This window comes from Dama dama, chromosome 19 (genome assembly GCF_033118175.1).
Source record: "Dama dama isolate Ldn47 chromosome 19, ASM3311817v1, whole genome shotgun sequence".
In the NCBI taxonomy this organism is placed as follows: domain Eukaryota; kingdom Metazoa; phylum Chordata; class Mammalia; order Artiodactyla; family Cervidae; genus Dama; species Dama dama.
Window position 1 is genome coordinate 50,044,445 of NC_083699.1, and position 21,603 is coordinate 50,066,047.

General features: G+C 43.9%; 1 protein-coding gene across 2 annotated transcripts in view; it reads right to left on the reverse strand.

Annotated features, from left to right (window-relative positions):
• Positions 1 to 21,603, reverse strand: part of LOC133073477 (kalirin) — a 496,969-nt gene that overhangs the window by 228,536 nt on the left and 246,830 nt on the right. For both annotated transcript variants that reach the window (XM_061166983.1, XM_061166982.1), the window contains exon 6: positions 2,827 to 2,949. In XM_061166983.1, the coding sequence (XP_061022966.1) occupies positions 2,827 to 2,949 (123 nt within the window). The remainder of the gene's footprint in view (positions 1 to 2,826; positions 2,950 to 21,603) is intronic.

Genomic DNA, 21,603 nt, shown 5'->3' on the forward strand with positions numbered 1-21,603 from the left:
ATGACATCCATTTGGGGGAAGTTCCTTTTAATAACAAACCTATAAACCTCCCAGTTAACAAAGACACTGGGCTCTGTCTATAATGCACTGCTTTGGGCAACTTGATCAAACAACACTGGGGTTTCCCTTCACCTTCCTGTAGCTGCAGAGGAAAGCTAGCATAATCAGGCTAAATGGGCCTCTGAGTGCTGCAGGCACTCATGGCAGTGGGAGACTGAGAGATGGGCTGGAACATATTAATTGGCTATTATATATTAAAATTCCTCTTCCTCTCTCCCAGCTCCAGAAGATGCTTCCCTTCAGTAAAATTCTTCCCTCACTTTAATTTTTTTTGTCCTGAAATGGAAACATCAAAGGTAAATTTGTCAGAGGAAAGAGTTTTTGATGTGTCATTAACTCTCAGTTATCCGTCTTAACAGAGAACAGCAGTGATGCAGATAATTCAAAGCCAAAGGCTCTTTCTATTTAACTTTGTAGTTCATTGTTTTGAGGGGCTTGGTAGCAGACTTACCTCTCTAATTATGTTTGTCTTTGCTTCTTATTAAAATGAGTTTGTCTGCCTTAGGGCCAGGCAGTTAGGTGACATGAAGATTCTGGTACAGAATTTGTAAAATTCACCAGGGGAAATCCACAAGGCACACAGATAATCAAACCTGACTAGATTTGAGTTCACATTCTTAATCACCTGTGATCAATTGCTTTGCTCCTCTGTGACTAAAGCAAACCTGAGATGAGACATAATTATAGAAGACTAGTTGGAAGAATCTTTACATTTAGATGAAGACAAGACTGCTGTGGCCAAACTTGATAACATAGTCAATATTGATGTCTTCCCTGCCTGGTCCCACAGACTTCTATTCTGCAGCCAGAAGTACCTTCCCATGCAAATCCCATGCTGTTCATCTGTACCTGATATCCTGCAGTGACTCCCTTTGCTAACCATTACGGTTATTCAAAAGTACCCACTCTCTCTTCCCCAATATGTGGAGGTAAGACTATATATCTCCACACATGAAGTTAGATGTGGCTGTGTGACTGGTGTTGGGTAGTAAAATGTGCCACTTCTAGGTGGAAGCTTTCAGAGCTAATGTGTGCCTGGAGGCTTGCTTTGTCTAGTGAGGCACTGGCTGCATCTGAGACAGTGGCTGTTTCCTCAGCCTGGATCCCTGAGTGACTGTGATGAGCAGAACCCCCAGCAGCCAGTGATGGGCACATGGTAGGAACAAGAAATAAACCCCTATTGCTTAAATCATTGAGACTGTAAGGTTCTTAGTCACTTAGCATCTGTTGTTGTTTAGTTGCTAAGTCATGTCCAACTCTCTTGTGACACCATGGACTGTAGCCTGCCAGGCTCCTCTGTCCATGAGATTTCCCAGGCAAGAATACTGGAGAGGGTTGCCATTTCCTTCTCAGGGGATCTTCCCCACCCAGGAATCAAACCTGCATCTCCTGCACTGACGGGCAGATTGTTTACCACTGAGCCACCAGGGAAGCCCATACAGCAACTCTATCACAGCATATATCAAACTGCGCCATGACTGTCTGATTTATCTCCCTTATTAGACACTGAAAATTTGAGGCTAGAATTATTTCTGCTTCAATACATTAAGTCCAGTGTATAACACAGTTAAAATAACTCCTTAGAAAATGAAGTGGTCTTCCTGCCTGGCCTCTGTGATCCTCTGTGTTTATGTTTTTTCTAACACTTGCCCTCCTCCTATCTTCACCAGTTGAAATGATAAGGTATCTTTGGCATTCAGATATATGGGGAATGGCAGAGATATCCTTTTGGACCAGCAGTACAAGTAGGAAGAGTTGGCAGAGGGGAGAGAGAGAGATGTTGAGGCATGCTTAGGCTGCAGGCATTTCAAATACAAAGGGTTCAAGAGGCAGACAAGATTTCAAAGTCTTGGGGTGACCACATGGAAAAACAAGTATCCCAAAGTGTTAGTTTTTCAAGGAATCACAGGTATTATCTGGACTAGACTCCTATATCATCAGCATCATTAATATCATTATAACAATACTTACTGATAATGGACTAAGTACCAGGCACATCTCCAGCCACCTTACAATTAATTCATTAAATCCTCCCAACCACTGTATAAAGTAGCTATTATTATTCTGATTTTATAGATGAAGAAATTGAAGCACAGAGAAGTAAATTTCCTATGACCACAGCTAGTAAGTATCCCTCTCTGTTTGAATTCAGCATCTGCTTGAACTCTCCCCATCACGGGGGCTCTAACTTCCAATACAAGCCAACTCCCAAGCCACATTCTGCCTCCTGCTTGAACTGTGGTCCCCTGGACAGTTCCCCTGGACCAACAGGAAACAATTCCACCTCTTCTCTGCAAGGCAGCCCTTCGCATGTCTGAAGGCAGCAACTGTATTGCCCTGCCAGGCTCCTCTTCTCTAGTCCAAAGACCCATTTACTCACTGGTTTCCAGTGTGCCACAGACTGAGGCCCCTCTCCATCCCAGCTCAGTGACTCACACATGCCAGTCAGTGGGGTCAGTGGAGCAGAAAGGGGCACTCCCTTCTAGTACAGCACAGGGCTGATAGCTTCTACAACCCCAGCACACTCCTTTCACCATGTAAAGCAGGGTTCAGAGGCAGAAACGGGGCCATAATCTGCTGCAGGAATAGCCAACTCACCGCATGTTCCGCACACATCCCCATGCTAGCAAATGGAATGCTAAAAGGGGCTTCATGTTCAGAGTTTCTCCTTCCTACTCAGGTTGGAAGTCTGTTTCTACCCTCTGTACCCCAAGCCCTTTCCCCCTCAAAATTCTCTTGCCCCAAGAAAACAGGTCCTGCACTCACCATGGAGTTCATGGCAAAGTGATTGTGCTGTGTCTGGAGGTCTAGGGCATGCTGGTAGCTGACTCCAATCTCTGTATGGCTCTGGAGGAATAACTCCTTGTTGTGGCTTATCCAGTCGAACATCTGGAAGTGGAAAAGAAGACACAGATAATGGTTATGAGTTCAACAGCAAGAAACTTTACGAGCTACTGGAAGAAAACCAGCCCTTCTGCTGGTGCCCAGTGAGGACCAGACATTGTGCTCAGGGTTGGGGTGTCCACAGCCTGGCTTCCCAGGAAAGCCCTCCTTAGAAGAAAGCCCCACCATCAGCCTTGATGCTTCCTTACAAAGTCTAGAGGAAAAAGAGAAAATGAGTAAGAGGACCAGGGAGAGTTAGGAGAATGCTGTTTACTATCAGCTTCTTCTTTTAAAAACTTTTAGAAATCTTTACTTCCCCTTTTAAAAACTTTTCAAAATCATCAAAAGAACCCCATACATGCTTTAGGGACAGGACAGGTGGGAAGTTTCATGTATCCCCTACTGCACCAGCAGGAGAGACCCTTGTTTGAAACCACAGAGCTTCCTAATATACTCCCATCCCATTTACACTGCCTGACCACACACATCGTTGAATTGACTCTGAATGGAATCAACTTTTCTTTTGATCCCACAGCCTCACAATTCCAGGGGTTCTGCTATAAGCCATGAGGAATCAGAAGAGGAAGATTTTAAGGGTAGGGTAAATACTACCTGGCACAGTGGGCACTGAGCCATTTTCCTCCCCCAGCTCTGTACCTGGTTTTCATTTAGGTTTCTACCTCCTTCCCAGGTTGCCCATTCACTTTTAGGGGAGCTGATCAGAACCTCAGTCCCAAGGAAAAGCCTGGTCACTTTAAGGGTTATCGCTTCTCAGGACACCAGATCTAAGCTAATCAGTGTATGACATTTCCTGACTGATGGTATTATTTTAGAAACATGTCCAACTCTTTGTAACCCCATGGACTGTAGCCCGCCAGGCTTCTCTGTCCATGGAATATTCCAGGCAAGTATACTGTAGTGGGTAGCTGTTTCCTTCTCCAGGGGACCTTCCTGACCTAGGGATTGAACCTAGGTCTCCTGCATTACAGGCAGATTCTTTACTGTCTGAGCCACCAGGGAAACTGGTAAGAAACAGGAATGTTATTCAATTCAGTACAATAAAACACGAAGGGAAGTTTGCTGGAAGCTTCTGGGAAATAGAACTGCAGTACTATAGATACAACTTCTCTTCCTCCAATACTGTCATTGTGACCCTGCACCTCAAATTGCTGAATTGTCACAATTCTGGTGGCAGCCTGAGGGAGATGTCAATGGGCAGAGAAAGGGTGTAGCCAAAATAATGCAAAGAATCAGGCAGAGCTCTGCTTGAACCTTGCCTGATCACCACCTTCTATCTGGACTTCCTTAGTACCTGAGCCAATAAATCCTCTTTATTACTCAAACTAATTTAAGTTGGATTTTCTGTAATTTTCTGCCTAGAGTAGTTAACTGATATAGCCAGGAAAGATGTTAAACCTTTGGAGAAGAGGACTACTACACTTGGAACTCACGCTCAGTAGCTTGGGATGAGCTAAAGACTATGGCTCAGTTGCAGAGAAGATCAGGGGAGAACTGAGCAGAGATGCAAGCTGAGATGCTGCAAAATTCACGCCAGCTTTCCTTGAGGCAGAACCACAGCCTCATTCCATTTTCCTCCTTTAAACAGACAAATGAATTTACTTTTTCAGTTACACTTAACCAACATTTATCAAACATTCATTATATGCCCGGCACTGTTCAAGGCAAAAATGATTAATATGTGCTTCTTGAGTTTAAGTGGCTTAAAAGCCATTGTGAAAAGCAAACATGGACTCAGATACGATGTTAGTATAACTTGGCATATGACAATTAAGATCACAATTTGAAAAGAAATCTATCAAGATAAAGGTCAAGATAGTGGATCAAGATAGCAGCCACTCTTGGTGGTATGGAGACAGGAAAGAGCACAGAAGGCTTCCCAGAGTTGGTCACACCTGAGTTGATCTTGACTCAGGTAGGAATTAGCCAGGGGAAGATGAAGCTCCACACAAAGGGGAGATCAAAGGGGCAGAACTGTGGGGCAGCCCAGTGTGCTAAGGGCTCTGAAATCATCACTTTTGTGCTTCTGGACCTGATGTAAGCAGAATATGTGGCTGAGGAGGTAGGTGGGACCATGAAGAGCTCTGGACACTGGCTTTAGGAAACCTGGACTATATTCTGTGGGCAGCAAGGCGTCAGTGGAGGGTTGTAAGCTGGGCAGTGACATTTGACGTGTGCTCTGAGAGCAGTGTGGGATGGGAGACTGGAGGGTAGAGATGGAGCACTGACCTGGGAACCTGGATAGGGGATGGCAGTGCAGTGTGAGAAGTGGGCAGAGTGAGAGCTACTAGCAAGGGACTGAGGACTCCCAACTGTTTAGGAAGTGGGGGTGAGGGAGAGAAAGGGAGAAGAGTCAGGTATCCGGCATAGCACTCTGGGTCCTTGTAAAAGAAGATGCCACCATGGTACTACCTCAAGAGGAGGGTGAGAAGCTGGGGTGAGGGAGGAGAGATTGTTGTTCCATTTTAGATGCTGAGTTTTAGATGCTTAAGTGAACTTCAAGGGAAGGTGTCCTGTGGGCAGTTAAGAGTTTTGTCTGGAGGTCAGGAGAGAGACATCGAGGCTATGACAACCCACACATAAGCATAAACAAACCACTTTCCCAAGGCAAATGGGCATGCTTTGATTTAGGAGGATCCTCCCTTTTGAATTACCTAGATCACTCTCTGCTACCTACACAGATAAAGGGCGAAAGTAGCATCTTCACTTCTGACTGTCCATGGATGTCTCAGGCTAGGGGAGCCTGTGGAGGCTGGCTAGTATTGGTGGTGTGCAACACCCTGGGTCTGCTGGCCATAGCCAATCCCGCACCAATGGCACGTGGCTGGGGTTTCTTAAAATTATTATTAAGGACAAGAGGGGAAGAAGACAAGCACCCCCGGAAACTAAAGGAATTTCATTGTGTAATTTTTGTTCTTTAAAATTCTACCTCTCAACCTTGTTTTAAAATAATTTCTATCTCTTTTTCTTGTTGATGAAAGAATCAATAAAATTAATGAAAATCTGAAATGCTTGAAGTCTTTAGAACTTGGGATGAACTCACTCCTTATATTTTCTTGGCTATCCTAGTGGCCTGGAAGTGACCTTCCCTGTATTTTCTGCTAAATGACTATTTAGATATGCTAATAAACAGAGAGTTATGTGCTAGCATCAGAATTATTAGATTGCCTGGCGCCAGGTCCCTGCTGGACTACAGAGCAAGGAGAGCTGAACATGGGCCAATTAGGGAGGAAAAGCAGGGACAACAGTGAGTTAAATGGCAGGTGAGAATAGAAAGTGCTGGAGGAAGTGCACACCTCATTGAGTGGACTTACTACATGATGAGGTCTGTGCCCAAGCCATTTTGCCCCATCTGCCTTCCATAGTGGAGCACATGAGCAGTCTCTGGGGGCTGAACTTTTTCGGGAACTGCAGCTATGCTAGAGGCTAGATGCAGTGCTCCAAAGATGTGACACTCATCTCATGCAGCAAGAAGACCTGCTCTAGAGGCCAAATAGTCTACATGATAGCAGGAACCAGGGTTTCTCCAATGTGGCTGTTTTCTAGGGACAGTCTCAAGTCTACTCTGGGCCTGAATCTGCTAATTATATATAACCCTCACCTTTTTAAACTTGGCTGCCTGCAAGGATCATCAGCATTTCTGTTGCATTCAGTGGAACCGGCAGCAGAGATTATATGTGTCTGCATGTAAGCTCCCAGGTGGGTGTGCAGTTAAGCAGGAAGAGGACAAGACTGGGTCTGGGCCTGGCTCTGTCACTAACTACCCGTGAGACTGTGGGAAAGTCTCTTCATTTCTGTGCTTCTCTTCACTTGCAAGGGATAAGTAGTACCCAGAATGGAAGTAAGCATCCTGGCTTACAATTGGCTCAATTGGGAAACTTATGAAAAGTATTTTTTTCCATTCATAATAAAAATTAGTCTTATTGAGTCTCCTGGATCAGAACACATATTCATTGTTACAATGTACACTTCTAACTTTTGATTACAAAGAATGTATGTGAGAAAACTGGCATTGTTTTTGACAGCCAGAAAAAGGCAGCATCTTAGTCTTAGCCCTGATATCTAGACATTTAGAGTTCAAAATGTCCATTCGCACACATCATCTCAGTGCCTCCATCAGGCCCAATTTACAGATGGCAAACAGGTTCAGAGAAGTGAAGCCCACCCAATGGGCTTTTATTCATTTCACCCAAGGCACATTCACTGAGTGTCTGCTGATCCAGGCTCGAGGGATACTGCCCTGCCTCTTGTGACTATAGGACCTCCTTTGCCCAGGCTCCCCGGAGCAGTTGCCCCTCAAAAGGCAGCCACCAGGGCACTATGAGGCTCCAGCTGTGGTAGGACACCATCCCTCACAGGCCATTCACTGTCTAGTACCCAGCCCCATCCTCTCTGCATCACCCCTGCCCTCCCAGTGTCTGGAGACAGCTGATTCAAACAGCTCCACTTCTCTCAATAAATACTTAGTGAATGAAAGTAATGCATGAGCAAGTTGGCCATGGATTCTGGGGTTGCTAATCTCCTGACAAGCTGACCCTTTATAAATTCCCTTCCAACTAGGACACTATGTTTGATCTGTTTGAACTGGCTTCTCTGGAAGACACTTGAATTAGACACTTGAACAAAACTCTAAAGAAAAAAAAAATTAAAGGAAATATCTCCACAGTGGTTTCAAACATTTGAACTGTTTACTGTTGTTGTTGTTACTGTTGTTTATTTTTTTGAGAGGCAGCAAATGGTAGGTTTAACAAAATGTAAAAAGACAACAAAATTCCTCCAGGAGGAAAGTTCATGTCTAAATAATGAAATTTTATCTCTTGGTTTGGAAACCAACATAGTTTCATCTCATTAAGAAGATGGATGTTACATGTAAGCTACTTGAATTTTTTTCTTCATATTTTGCTAAGTAATTTTTTATGCTGGCTAAAACTCAGTGAAAATATAAAAATCTAGTTTTTAATATATAATAAATGATAGAATCTATTTAAATGCAAATTGGGAAACTAAACAGAAACATTTTCATCCTTTTCTTTTAAATATGGGGATCGCTAAAAGATTATTATTGCTCTGTTCTGTTTTTAATAAAGCATAAGCTATTTCATAGAGCAAGGATATTAAATAAGGATCCTGGACTTATTTCCTTCATTTGCCACATTTAGCAACAGCATCTGATTTAGAGTTTTAACTTTCAAACCAACTTACCACCTAGTGTTAGAATTTTATGCTATCTGTAATTTAAATTATATTGGTTTTAATTTGCTCATATTCAGGTTTGGTGACTTGATTGAGAGGATCAATTCAGTTCAGTTTAGTCGCTCAGTCATGTCCGACTCTTTGGGACCCCATGAATCGCAGCACACCAGGCCTCCCTGTCCACCACAAACTCCCGGAGTTTACTCAAACTCATGCCCATCGAGTTGGTGATGCCATCCAGCCATCTCATCCTCTGTTGTCCCCTTCTCCTCCTGCCCCCAATCCCTCCCAGCATCAGGGTCTCTTCCAATGAGTCAACTCTTCGCATCAAGTGGCCAAAGTATTGGAGTTTCAGCTTCACCATCAGTCCTTCCAATGAACACCCAGGACTGATCTCCTTTAGGATGGACTGGGTGGATCTCCTTGCAGTCCAAGGGACTCTCAACAGTCTTCTCCAACACCACAGTTCAAAAGCATCAATTCTTCGGCGCTCAGCTTTCTTCACCATCCAACTCTCACATCCATACATGACCACTGGAAAAACCATAGCCTTGACTAGACGGACCTTTGTTGTTGACAAAGTGATGTCTCTGCTTTTTAATATGCTATCTAGGTTGGTCATAACTTTCCTTCCAAGGAGCAAGTGTCTTTTAATTTCCTGGCTGCAATCACCATCTGCAGTGATTTTGGAGCCCAAAAAATAAAGTCTGACACTGTTTCCACTGTTTCCCCATCTATTTCCCATGAAGTGATAGGACCAGATGCCATGATCTTAGTTTTCTGAATGTTGAGCTTTAAGCCAACTTTTTCACTCTCCTCTTTCACTTTCATCAAGAGGCTCTTTAGTTCTTCTTCACTGTCTGCCATAAGGGTGGTGTCATCTGCATATCTGAGGCTAATGATATTTCTCCCGGCAATCTTGATTCTAGTGTGTGCTTCCTCCAGCCCAGCGTTTCTCATGATGTACTCTGCATATAAGTTAAATAAGCAGGGTGACAATATACAGCCTTGACATACTCCTTTTCCTATTTGGAACCAGTCAGTTGTTCCATGTCCAGTTCCAACTGTTGCTTCCTGACCTGCATATAGGTTTCTCAAGAGGCAGGTCAGGTGGTCTGGTATGCCCATCTCTTTCAAAAATTTCCACAGTTAATTGTGATCCACACAGTCAAAGGCTTTGGCATAGTCAATAAAGCAGAAATAGATGTTTTTCTGGAACTCTCTTGCTTTTTCGATGATCCAGCGGATGTTGGCAATTTGATCTCTGGTTCCTCTGCCTTTTCTAAAACCAGCTTGAACATCTGGAAGTTCACAGTTCACGTATTGCTGAAGCCTGGCTTGGAGAATTTTGAGCATTACTAGAAGACAACTAAATGATTTTCTTTCCTAAGTATGCACATTCCAGTATTACCTATTGTCCCCTGTATCCTGCTTGTATACTGCATTAACCCATCCATGAACGCCTATGCCCTAGAGAATACTATGACCTCCTTGCCAGAGAAGCTTGCTACATCTGAAAACTTGTTATGCAGTCAATTCCACAATAAAATGTTATGTGTGCTATAGTGCAAAGAACAGAGATTTCAATTCAAGAGACTTGGGTTCTAGTATAGACCTGCTTTATAAACTTTGACAAGTTAGTTAATGGTCTGAACCTCAGTTTCCTTATCTGTGAAATGGGGATAACAATTTACAATATTTCAACCTTAGCATAAGAGTGAGATTAAAATAAGACAACGAATTTCATGCTTCGGTAATTGCTATATACCAGATAGATTTTTAAATGTATATAGTGAGCATATTCTATTGCACATATTTCCCTAATGTTTGTGTCAGAGCAGAGAACAGATGAAAGGTGTGGATTTAAAATTGCACAACCTTCACCCTACTGCAAAATCACTGTGGGCTCATGGAAATCACACCTGAAGCTCATACACAAACATCCACAGCCCACCCCTGCTGGAGACATGCTCCCAGAGCATGTCACAGGGCACTAGACAGACCAAGGACACCCGTGCATCTTCCCACTGCCCCCACCCTGACATACACTCAGGGTAAGAGAGAGAGGAAGGGAGGGAGGGAGGGAGAGAGAAACAGGAAGAGAGAACAAAAGAAAGAAAGATCCTGTGCTTACACAGGACTCAAAGTCCTGCATATTCTCTCAGGGTCATGCCTGAGGGCACTGTCCCCTCCTGGCCTCCCTGTGTAGCCCAGTGGAACAGCGATCTAACCCTCTCCTGACCTTCCCCTTCCCCATCCTCTCTGCCACATCCCAACCCTTCACTATTACAGACTCAATCCCTTTGACTCATAACAGTTTTTCACCCAGGAGAGATTCCTATTAAAATGCATCATTCCTGCAACCCCTCCTGGAACTGGTTTATCCTGGACACAGAAACAGTTCATTAAGAAAGCAAGGCCCTTTGTGAGCATAACTCAGGGATGGGATCCTAAAATGGGGTGGCAGAGGAGCCCTAGACCAAAAGAGACAGGCCCTAAAGTGGAAGTGGAGGGAATGAAGGCCAAATCTCCCCACTTTACAACTCTGCTTTCATATAGCTCTGCCTGACCCCGCGTATATGTCTTCAGGCAAACAGGGAAACACACAGACCCCATGTGTGTGTTTTGGCCTAGGACCCTTGTTGTTGTTGTTTAACAGCCCAGTCTTGTCCGACTCTTTGAGACCCCATGGACTGCAACATACCAGGCCTCCCTGTCCCTCACCATCTCCCGGAGTTTACCCAAGTTCATGTTCATTGCTGTCCAGCCATCTCATTCTCTGATGCCCTCTTCTCCTTCTGCCCTTCATCTTTCCCAGCATCAGGGACTTTTCCAATGAGTTGTCTGTGCACATCAGATGACCAAAATACTGGAGCTTCAGCTTCAGCATCAGTCCTTCCAGTGAATACTCAGGGTTGATCTTCCTTAAGACTAACTGGTTTGATCTCCTTGCTGTCCAAGGGACTTTCAGGAGACCTCTCCAGCACCACAGTTTGAAGGCATCAATTCTTTGGCGTTCTGCCTTCTTTACAGACCAGCTCTCACAACCATACATGACCACTGGGAAGACCATAGCCTTGACTATACAGACCTTTGTTGCCAGAGTAACGTCTCTGCTTTTCAACACACTGTCTTGGTTTGTCATCGCTTTCCTGCCAAGAAGCAATCTTCTGATTTCATGACTGCAGTCACCGTCCACAATGATTTTTGAGCCCAAGAAGAGGAAATCTGTCACTACTTCCACATTTCCCCCTTCTATTTGCCATGAAATAATGGGGCCAGATGCCATGATCGTACTTTTTTAAAATATTTAGTCTTAAGCCAGCTCTTTCACTCTCCTCCTTCACCCTCATTAAGAGGCTCTTTAGCTCCTCTTCGCTTTCTGCCATTACAGGGGTATCATCTGCATATCTGAGGTTGCTGATGTTTCTCCCACCTATCTTGATTCTGGCTTGTAACTCATCCAGCCTGGCATTTCTCATGATGTGCTCAGTGTATAGGTTAAACAAACAGGATGACAGAAGACAGCCCTGTCGTACTCCTTTCTCGATCTTGAACCAATCAGTTGTTCCATAAAGGGTTTCAACTGTTGCTTCTTGACTCACATACAGTTTTCTTGGGGGACAGGTAAGATGGTCTGGTATGCTTTCCACAGTCTGTCATGATCCACACAGTCAAAGGCTTTAAATGCAGTCGATGAAACAGAGATAGATTTTTTTTGAAATTCCCTGCTTTTTCTATAATCCAGCAAATGTTAGCAATTTGATCTCTAGTTCCTCTTCCTTTTCTAAACCCAGTTTGGACATCTGGAAGTTCTTGGTTCATATAATGCTGAAGCCTAGCATGCAATATTTTAAGCATTACCTTTCTAGAATGGGAAATGAGTACAACTGTCTGATGGTTTGCACATTCTTTGGTACTACCCTTCTTGGGAATTGGAATGAGGATTGACCTTTCTCTTGTGGCCACTGCTAGGTCTTCCAGATTTGCTGACATAATGAATGCAAAATCTTGATGGCATCTTCCTTGAGGGACCCTTAAGACCCTTCAATCTTTGTTTTCAATTATCTGCTCATCTAGGATTGAGCTTTCCTGCTTTTCCAAAGCAGGATAGAGAAAGAAAAAGTAAAGGACCCCAAGATGTGGACCTAGTTTGTAGTTCCCTAGAATTCCTTACTGAAGGGAGTTTGATACCTTGCCTCTTTTGTATCCTGCAGGACTGCAGACCATAAGCAGCTCAAGATTCTGGGAGACAGTCTTTATACTGGTGTCTATAGACAGGGAGGCAGTTGGGACTTGTGCCTTACAGACAGTTAACAAATACCTACTGAAGGAGAGAAGGTGTTCTGGGCCCTGTCTGTTCTTCTTTAGGCTTTTGGAATGACAGCGGGCATAGTTGTATACATGGTACAAGAAAGAAGTCATTTTTATCTATCACCATAAATCTAGCTTTTCTCAGAGGATGGCTCAGCCTGGTTACCTGGGAGACCCCAGCACTGTAGCCCCAGGAATCAGTCAGGGCACCAAACAATATCACAGGCCAGGCTGTATCTCTGACCTGCAGACATGCTATTGATCCTCTAGCATATTTCTTACCCACTCTAACCCTCAATTCCCTAATTCCAAGATCTCAGATCTAACATCCTAACAAGCTACTCACATCTAGAACTGTCCAGTTTCTCTATAAAACAGACAAATGTCCCTGTTTGCTCCCATTGTGAGCAAGGAGTTAATAAAACCCTTTCCTCTTGCGCATGCTAATCTGACCTTCACTTAACACCCTAGTTCTGTTTCCCTGGAAACAGATAAAGATAGTAAGTGCCAACATGTTACTAAATCATGTGGCCTATGGTTAAAACAAAAAAACAAACAAAAAAACACACGCCCGACTGGTAAACTGAATCTGGATTGGAAGGACTACCATGAACTATAAATAACTGGTAGGGATAATGTTCCTTGATCTCCCCTGAAGGGGGTGACTCTTGTAACTGATGTGTCCATTGCCAGAACCCTGAAAGCTGTGCCAAGAGAGTTGCTATAAGAGGTACTGGCTCGTGTGAGGCATGGGTTGTTGAGCCGTGAGAGCTTCTGCAGCTGCCCACCATGGATCTTGTCTCCTTGCACCTGAGCTGGCCCGCTGCAAGGACTATACTGCAAGGAAATCACAGCTCCCATCTTATATTGTCCTGAGTGGAACAGCACCAAAGGTGGCCCATAGCAGTCTTTGAGTCTGAATGCTCAGTGGAGTCTAAGAAGACTCCTTGGTGTGTGTGGTATCCATATTGCAAAGCCAAATTCTGTGTACATAGTCTCTCTTTGTCTTCCCTTTCCCCATGCTCCTTTCTCACTTTCAGCTTCTCTCAATAACAGCAGTAATAATGGTAACAACAATAATATTAGCAACTAACATTTGCTAAATGCTCATCCTGGGCTTCCGTGCTGGCTCAGTCAGTAAAGAATTCGCCTGCAATGTGGGAGGCCTGGGTTCGATCCCTAGGTTGGGAAGATCCTCTGGAGGAGGGCAGGGCAACCCACCCCAGTATTCTTGCCTGGAGAATGTCCCATGGACAGAGAAGCCTGGTGGGCTACAGTCCATGGGGTCGCAAAGAGTCGGACATGACTAAGCGACTAAGCACAGCACAGCATCTTGTGCCAGGCACAGTTCTAAGCATTATTAACATATAATTCACCCACTCCTGTGTTCTTGCCTGAAGAATCCCAGGGACGGTGGAGCCTGGTGGGCTGCTATCTATGAGGTCGCACAGATTCGGACATGACTGAAGCGACTTAGCAGCAGCAGCAGCAGCATTTACTCCTCTTAATAACATCCTAATTATCTCTCCAATATTAACCCCCAATATTATCATCTCCATTCTACAAATTGAGAAACTGAGGTACAAAGAGGTTAATTAACTTGCCCAAACTCACAAAGCTAATAAGTGGCAGAGCCAAGATTCAAACTCAGGAGGCCTAGTTCCAGTGTTGATATTCTTAACCCTGTTGCTCCACGTTCCAAAATGCTCAAAGCTTCATTTCTGTCTACCCTTCTCTTTTTCACCAAACTTTCAGAAGTACATTTGGCCCCTTGGCTGCTTTTGTTTTTCCTCCATCCACTTCCTCTTTAACCTCTTGTAATATCTTCTACCTTTACTGCTTTCCTAAGTCTGCAGCCTACCAGGCTCCTCTGTCCATGGGATTTTCCAGGCAAGAGTACTGGAGTGGGTTGCCATTGCCTTCTCCTTCACAAGTCTCTACCCAACACTAATTTCTCCCAGGAGATTCAGGGCTTCGCAGACTCAGGCTCTCTTGACACACCACATCTAGTCTCAGCATGACAATGCTGCTAAGTCACTTCAGTCGTGTCCAACCCTGTGCGACCCCATAGATGGCAGCCCACCAGGCTCCCCTGTCCCTGGGATTCTCAAGGCAATATAACACTCTAATTTCAAAAGCTCACCAATTCTTCAATTCTACACTGATTTATCTAAACTTGCCTCCTAATTCTCTGCTGCCCGTTTATGGCTGTCCTTCTTGTCCTTCACACCCTCACTGGAACCATCTCAACCCTTAGTCCTCTGCCTTTTATTCGCTGGCTTTGTCCATTTGAAAATCCATTCAGGCTCACATTTTCAACAACCCAAATATTATTTCCTGTTTCATATGCCACATCCTGTGCCAAGTACCTCCACAGACTTTCTTGTGTAGTCTTTATAATAATGCAAAAATAAGGTATTGTTAATTTCGCTTTCAGCATAGTGAAAACTCAGTACAAAGAGCTGAAGTAAATTGCCCAAGATTACACAGCTTGTAAGTGATGGAGATAAATCCAGAATCTAGTGTCCATCTGAACCTAATTTCCTCTGTTCCAGGGTACTCTCTAACCTCAACTTCCCCGATAACTGACAAGAAGAAATATGTGACTCTGCACAATGAGCTTTACACACATTATCTCAAGTCTCAAAACAGTTCTATGAGTTAGATACCACCATCACCACCTTTCTCTAGAAGAAACTGTTTGAGAGATCAAATAATTTGGCCAAGTTTGCACAGTCAGGGTGCATATTAAGTTAAAGTCTATATGACTTCAAATTCCATGCTTTTAAACTACTATCCAATTGTCTCCCAAATGCACACTATTTTGGATTATTCCTAGTCACCTGGTGCCCATGAATTCAGTATGAATACCCTCTTGCATAGCATCAGCGTCTCAAACTACCCCACCTGTTCTGTGAAAACTCTTACCTTCTTTTGACCCCCCCCACATCTTCACCCTGACCCCCTGAAGTCGATTCATTGTCTTTCTTCAAATCATTCTGAAATATACCCTTCATTTTCCACTGCTACGGATACTTACCACTCAGCCCCTCCTGCCAAGATTACTGTAATTACTCCCTTACTGGTTTCCCTGACTCTGTTTTCTTCTTTATACTAAGCAATCTGCTCCACCAGGCTCACTGCTCTGATACACTACTTTTACCCTGTCATTCCCTCAAAAAAAAAAAAAAAAAAATCCCCTACAAAATTATTGTTGTTATCTATTATCTATAATTCAAAATCTAATCTCCTTATTCTGGCATGCAAGGTACCTCCCCCTTCCACACCCAACTGGCCCCATCTGCCCTTCCCCCTATTCTTTCACACCATTGTCTGTATCAAGCATCCTTTCCTGCCATATTCTATTCAGCACCATGCAAATAAATCACACCATGCTCCTTGCCACCCCCGTATATGTGTTCACGTCTCTCCTTCCATACCCAAATATTCAATTTACTTCCACCCTTCAAAATGTACTGGAAGTCTCCTTTCCTGTCAACGATTTCTTTGACCAGTTGAGCCCATACTGATTTCTCTTTCCTCCAAGTTCACTGCCCAAGTATGTACCATAATTCACAAACCCAACCTTCATTCAGAACCACCTAAAGTGTTTTCTTAAAAAAGTATAGCTTCCTAGGCCCTACCCTTGAGATTCTGATTCAGCAGGAACTCTGAAGGTAAATCTGATGCACTTGCATTTTTATTTAAATAGTTCATGTAGACTTATAGTCTGTTTTTTGATGGGGTAGCTAGTATGGAACTTAACTCTACCACACGTACACTAGTTAAAAGCATTGGTCAACAACCAACATAAACCACTGATCCCTGAAGGAAGGGAAACATACAAATAAGCCCCAGGCCTACCCTGGCTTTCTCCCTGAGGGTATTTTCCAAACTATGAAGCCAAGAAACAGGAGCTGAGCAGAGAGTAGCAGTCTTAATGGGTGTAATACAACAGAGACTAGATTTCGGGGCTGGTAGGGTGGTTGTAATTATGGTGATAGGAAGTTAGAGAGGAGGGAGCTAAGAAAACGAGACCTAAAAATCTTCATCAAATTTCCTTTAGGTGCTTGGCCAGATCCTAAGCTGTGCATAGGCAAGGTGAGATTCCAGAAGGTCTAGGAGAGAAGAGCTGTGGTATGTGGAAAACTGAAGAGAAACATCAGGGGCTACAGTGCTGAGGAAATGTTATGAGTTCTAAATCAAACAGTGTGAAGAGACTTTGGTGAACTCTGGACACTCAACTGGGACCCCAAAAGACAAGACTGTAAGAGTAAGAATTGCATCTTAAGAATATGGGCTATATCCTAGAATTAAAGAAGAGATGGAAGTAGATATGTCACAGCAAAGCCTAAACCAAGGCTCAACAGGATCACAATCTGTAGTTTAACTGCATCCCAGAACAAAACTTAACAAAATTTAGAGGAGGATAACCTAATCAAGAGGCTGTACAATAAATCATCTATAACAACCAGTAGATTATTCGACATATGAAGGAGAGAAAAGTGACTAAGAATAAAAAAAGTTAAAGTCAATAGAAACAGGACCTGAGATGATTAGGCTATAATTTAGCAGACAAGACTTTCATAAGAACTATGATTAGCATCTTGAAGAAAATAGGAGGGAAAGGCACAAAATGAATTAAAAGGTGAACATAACAACAGAGTCCAGTGTTCTGTTTCTTGTAGCCAAAAGCATTTAGACATAAACAGCTACATGCTCAGGATGCTTAGCACTTATTCACTTATTGAGCGCCCACTGTATTCTAGATATTGGATTAGAGACTAATGAGAAAAGATCAAGGTCAGAGTCTGGTGAGGGAGGCAAATATATTTGATAGTCTGTCACTTTTAACTGTGAAAAGTACTATGAAAAGTGTATATGTCCTGGAGAAGGAAATGGCAACCCACTCCAGTATTCTTGCCTGGTAAATCCCATGGACACAGGAGCCTGGCGGGCTATAGTCCATGCGGTTGCAAAAAGCTGAACATGACTTAACGACTAAACAAGAACAACAAATACGTGTATGTATAACTGATTCACTTTGCTGTATACCTGAAACTAATACAACACTGTAAATCAGCTATACTTCAATAAAAATTTAAGAAATAGAAAAAAAAGGCAAAGGTCGAAAGGCAGAAGTAGGTCTTTATTTAGTGGCAGTGAGGAACCACTGAAGGAAACTGATAAGGTTAAATTCACTTCTAACCCTAAATGGGTGTCTACACTGAAGCCCTTGGCACACAGTCATTTATCTCATTGCAAAGAAGAGTCCAAGGCAGCCACCATGATCTCACAAAAAATCAACTAACACATTACAGGTTTCTCCATGACCGATGGTTCTCACCACCACCACCACCCAGCCCCCTGCCTCCTGCCTTCCCCTTCTCCTTTTTCTTAAAAACCCTTCAACAGCTGAGATGAAGAAGGTAAATATAAAGAAGGAGATACAGATGACATACGAAAGGTGCCTGGCACAGTGCATGACACACAGTAGATGCTGAATACATGCTAGTTCCTTCCCACTTTCTTCACCTCCTTTTCCTGCCAGACAGGATAAGCTGCCAGTCACAAGTAGTTGCTTTCTGACTAGTGAAACCCAGGCTACAACTCTTCATGCTCAAATCACACACTGTCCTAGAAAATCAGCACACTCCTATTAGGCCTTAAAAAGTTACTCTCTTCAGACTTGCCCTCCTCATGCTAAGTGATGTAATGAAAAGTTTCACCAAGTCAATTGTTAATATAAATATTTTCAGAATTTGAATAATATTTTTATTCTTTGCATTTTATTTTCAGTCTGCTTGCCTGGATGGACTAAATTTCCTGCAGTCCTGGCAACACACACACTACCCTATTGTGGGAAGGAACGGTCACCCAGGAGCCAGCAAGTCAAGCAGAGGAGAAACAGGACCAACCAAGCCAAGAGTCAGCCCGGGTAGCCTTGGGATATTGACTCTGAGTGGCCAAATTCCTTCCATCTGAACCACAGATGATGATAAAATATTTTCAGGAACAGCGTGAGGGAATGTTTACTCACTTCCCAAAATGTAAAACTGAAGAGGTCAAACTCAATTTAATTCAAGCTGAGAAAATAGTGCCCAACTTTATCCCAGAGCTAAATTTAGGCATAAACCGAGTTCTGGCCCTTGGCAAGTTAATTTATATGAGCTAATGCTTGTTTCTGGCCTACATGATATACTCAATAAATGGTAACTATTATTGTTACTGCAAAAATGGAGTGTCTGTTGGATCTTCTCTCACCTAGTCCTCCCACACATCCTAAATCAGCTGTGGCAATTACTTGCACATCTGGGAAAAAAATTCCATGTTGACTGAGGAGGAGGTGGCCTACCCTTCAGGAGTCCCTCTCTGAGAGAGGGGGGCAGGTGCTATGCTGGAAGCGGTCTGGACTAGGTGGGCTTGACTCTGAGCAGAGGAAGAAAGCTAGCCCTCTCCTTTTCCTTTCTCCCCTCTTCCTACGGCAACAATGAGGCTGAGAGGTGGGAGACCACGAGGGAGTCAGGCTCAGGTACCTGCTGGAGAAGATGCTCTATCATGCTTCTGGCTTCCAGATCCCACCTAGCAGAACATACTCCATAGGAACTCAGGAAAGACTTAGGAAGGAAGAGCCCAATCTTCAAAACCCTCCATGTCCTTAACAACCTCATTCAGAGGACTAAGGTAAATCCTTGTGTTTAGATAATGCCACTGTCCCTAAAAGTAGGGCAGAAATGCACTAACCAGGTAACTCCTGGTGATGTTTTCAATAACCTTCATCACCACTTCTTTGACTTCTCCATGCCTTAAGAGAAACCAACATTTGAAGTAAGTCATTTTATCCTTCTTCCAAAGTGCTTTTGGGCTTTCTTTCCACTGCCTTATCACCCTAACATAAAAGTCTTGTGGTTCCCTTAGTTCTTCTTCTTCCTTGACCTCCAATTAATCACCATGTCCTATTTTCTTTCCCTTAGACTATCTCCAGGATTTGCCCCTCTCCTTTCCTCTCTCTCTGTCAACTCATCTGCTCACATTTGGATTAGTATAAAAGGACAAGAATTGGTTTCCCTAACTTCAACTCTTTCTCTCCATTGCAAGAGGAAACCTGTTAATTCCAATTTTTAAGCAATAGAATTAGAGTGACATCTCTCGAAACCACTCAGCAGTAGGTGGTGCTCTTGTGCCAACTCAGAGCACTCACAAAAGTTTTGTTCCATCAAGCAGCCTATTGAGTACCTCTGAGGAACACAGTTGTCTCAGACACTGGCCCTGACCTCTGGGAATGTGTAATAACTGCGTTGGAACAGGGCCAATTTGATGGATAAAGACCATGGAAAGTTGCCTGGAGGAGAGAAAGACTACCTCCGTCAGAGAAGAGTGGGGAAAGTAGCTAGGCCTTCAACTAGGACAGGGTTTCAATAGGCAGATAGGAGGGAGGTCAGTATAAACACAGGTGCGAGAGGTGAGCCTGTGCAAAGCACAAAAGAGGTTGTCCTGATGTCGGGGCTGAAGGCCCAAGTCCAGTCTCATTCTCCATTCTAGGACCTTCTGGTTTGCACCTCCTTGGACACCTCGGGACAAGGGGTATCCCAGGGAAATCTTTTAGGACAGGACACATGCCACTCTCAGGTGAGACAAGCCAGTCCACCATTTGCATGGAAGAAACCAACATCCCTTTTTTCTCTATACCAAGAAAGGGCAAGAATGTAGCTTTCCTCCAGTCCCTGGTTACTCAGGGAGTAGTGTGACTAGATTTCTGACCCCCTGTTGTGACTCCAGGTAATCGACATGGCAAGGACACCCGTCCCTCCGCCGCCCTCCCTGCCAACCCCACACTCCTCCCCATGCCGAGTCTGAGCTGCAGCTGCACTGGACAGAACCTACCCTGCGCCTCCGAGGCTGCCATGCCTTTGCTCATGTTCTTCCCTGGCCTGCACCCCAACCCAGGCTGAAGGTTTCCCCTCATGCTGTCCCTCAGCAGTGACAGGTTCTTTTTTTTTTTTTTTTTTAATTGTCTTTCTGTTGTGTACAATAATATTACATTTTAATTTCCATTTCTAATACTGAGGATATATGGTTTGCAATGGTGTGGCAGTTTTCAACTAAAGGTTCTAGATTCTGAAGTCTAGTGAGTACTTCATATGCTTTATTGCAATGTACATGCGTATGCTTTTGTCTTGTAGTAATTTGTTGACAAAATTTATTGCCTGAGAGACAGAAATTGCAAGATCATAGATACTTTATATTCTTTAGTTTCAACTCTGTGCAGATGCCACAGTTGTACTGCAGGAATGGAAAGGAAAGCCAGTTTACCTCCATGAGGAGCCCCTCCTTGACAGGTTCTTTGGTCAGCTTTCCCTATGCAGCAGCTGTTTGCCAGTGCCTCCCCACTCTAGTGGTAAAGCCTGACTCCAGTTTATCTTCCAATGGCCCATTCCCAGTACAGTACCTGGCATTTATTTAATTGGCTTGTCTTCAGCAACAGTGTTCTAGATCCTGCCAAACTGGGCACACACTTCTAACTTCCTTCCTCTTGTTTCCCCAGGCACCAGGGCCCTACCTCACCTCTATGTTTTGCTGCCACATGCTGCCTACTGTCTGCTCCAGTACCTGTTGTGGATGACCCTGTACTCTCTGCCCGTCTTCCCATGCCCTGCAAGAAAGCCCCCCACCCGCCATGCCTCTTCCACTCTTGATGGCCCAGCTTTAATTTGTCTCCATAAACCTACCATCTGCTGAGCACCTACTAGGCTCCTGGCATACTAGATGCTTCAAATACATTTTCTATAATCCATACTACAATCCTAAAACACGTATTAAAAATCTACATTTTACAGAAAAAGAAACTGCTCAGAGAGGGCAAACTGGCCACAGATAGTCAATCAGCTACCAAGTGGCTAAGCTGGGATTCAAAATCCAAGTCTCTTGTGATTGTAATGCCAGTGCTCTTTCTAGAAGCCTTGGCTGGGTCTTCTGGTGGCCTATGCACACTGCCCTCTATGGGAGGCCTGAGCCACACAGGGAACAACCGAAGGAAGGAAGCAAGACCACAAAACAAGACCACAAAAGGGAAGCGAAACAACCAGTTCCAAGAGAATGAATGCATCCTAGAAGGCTGGGGTAACAGGCTAGAGG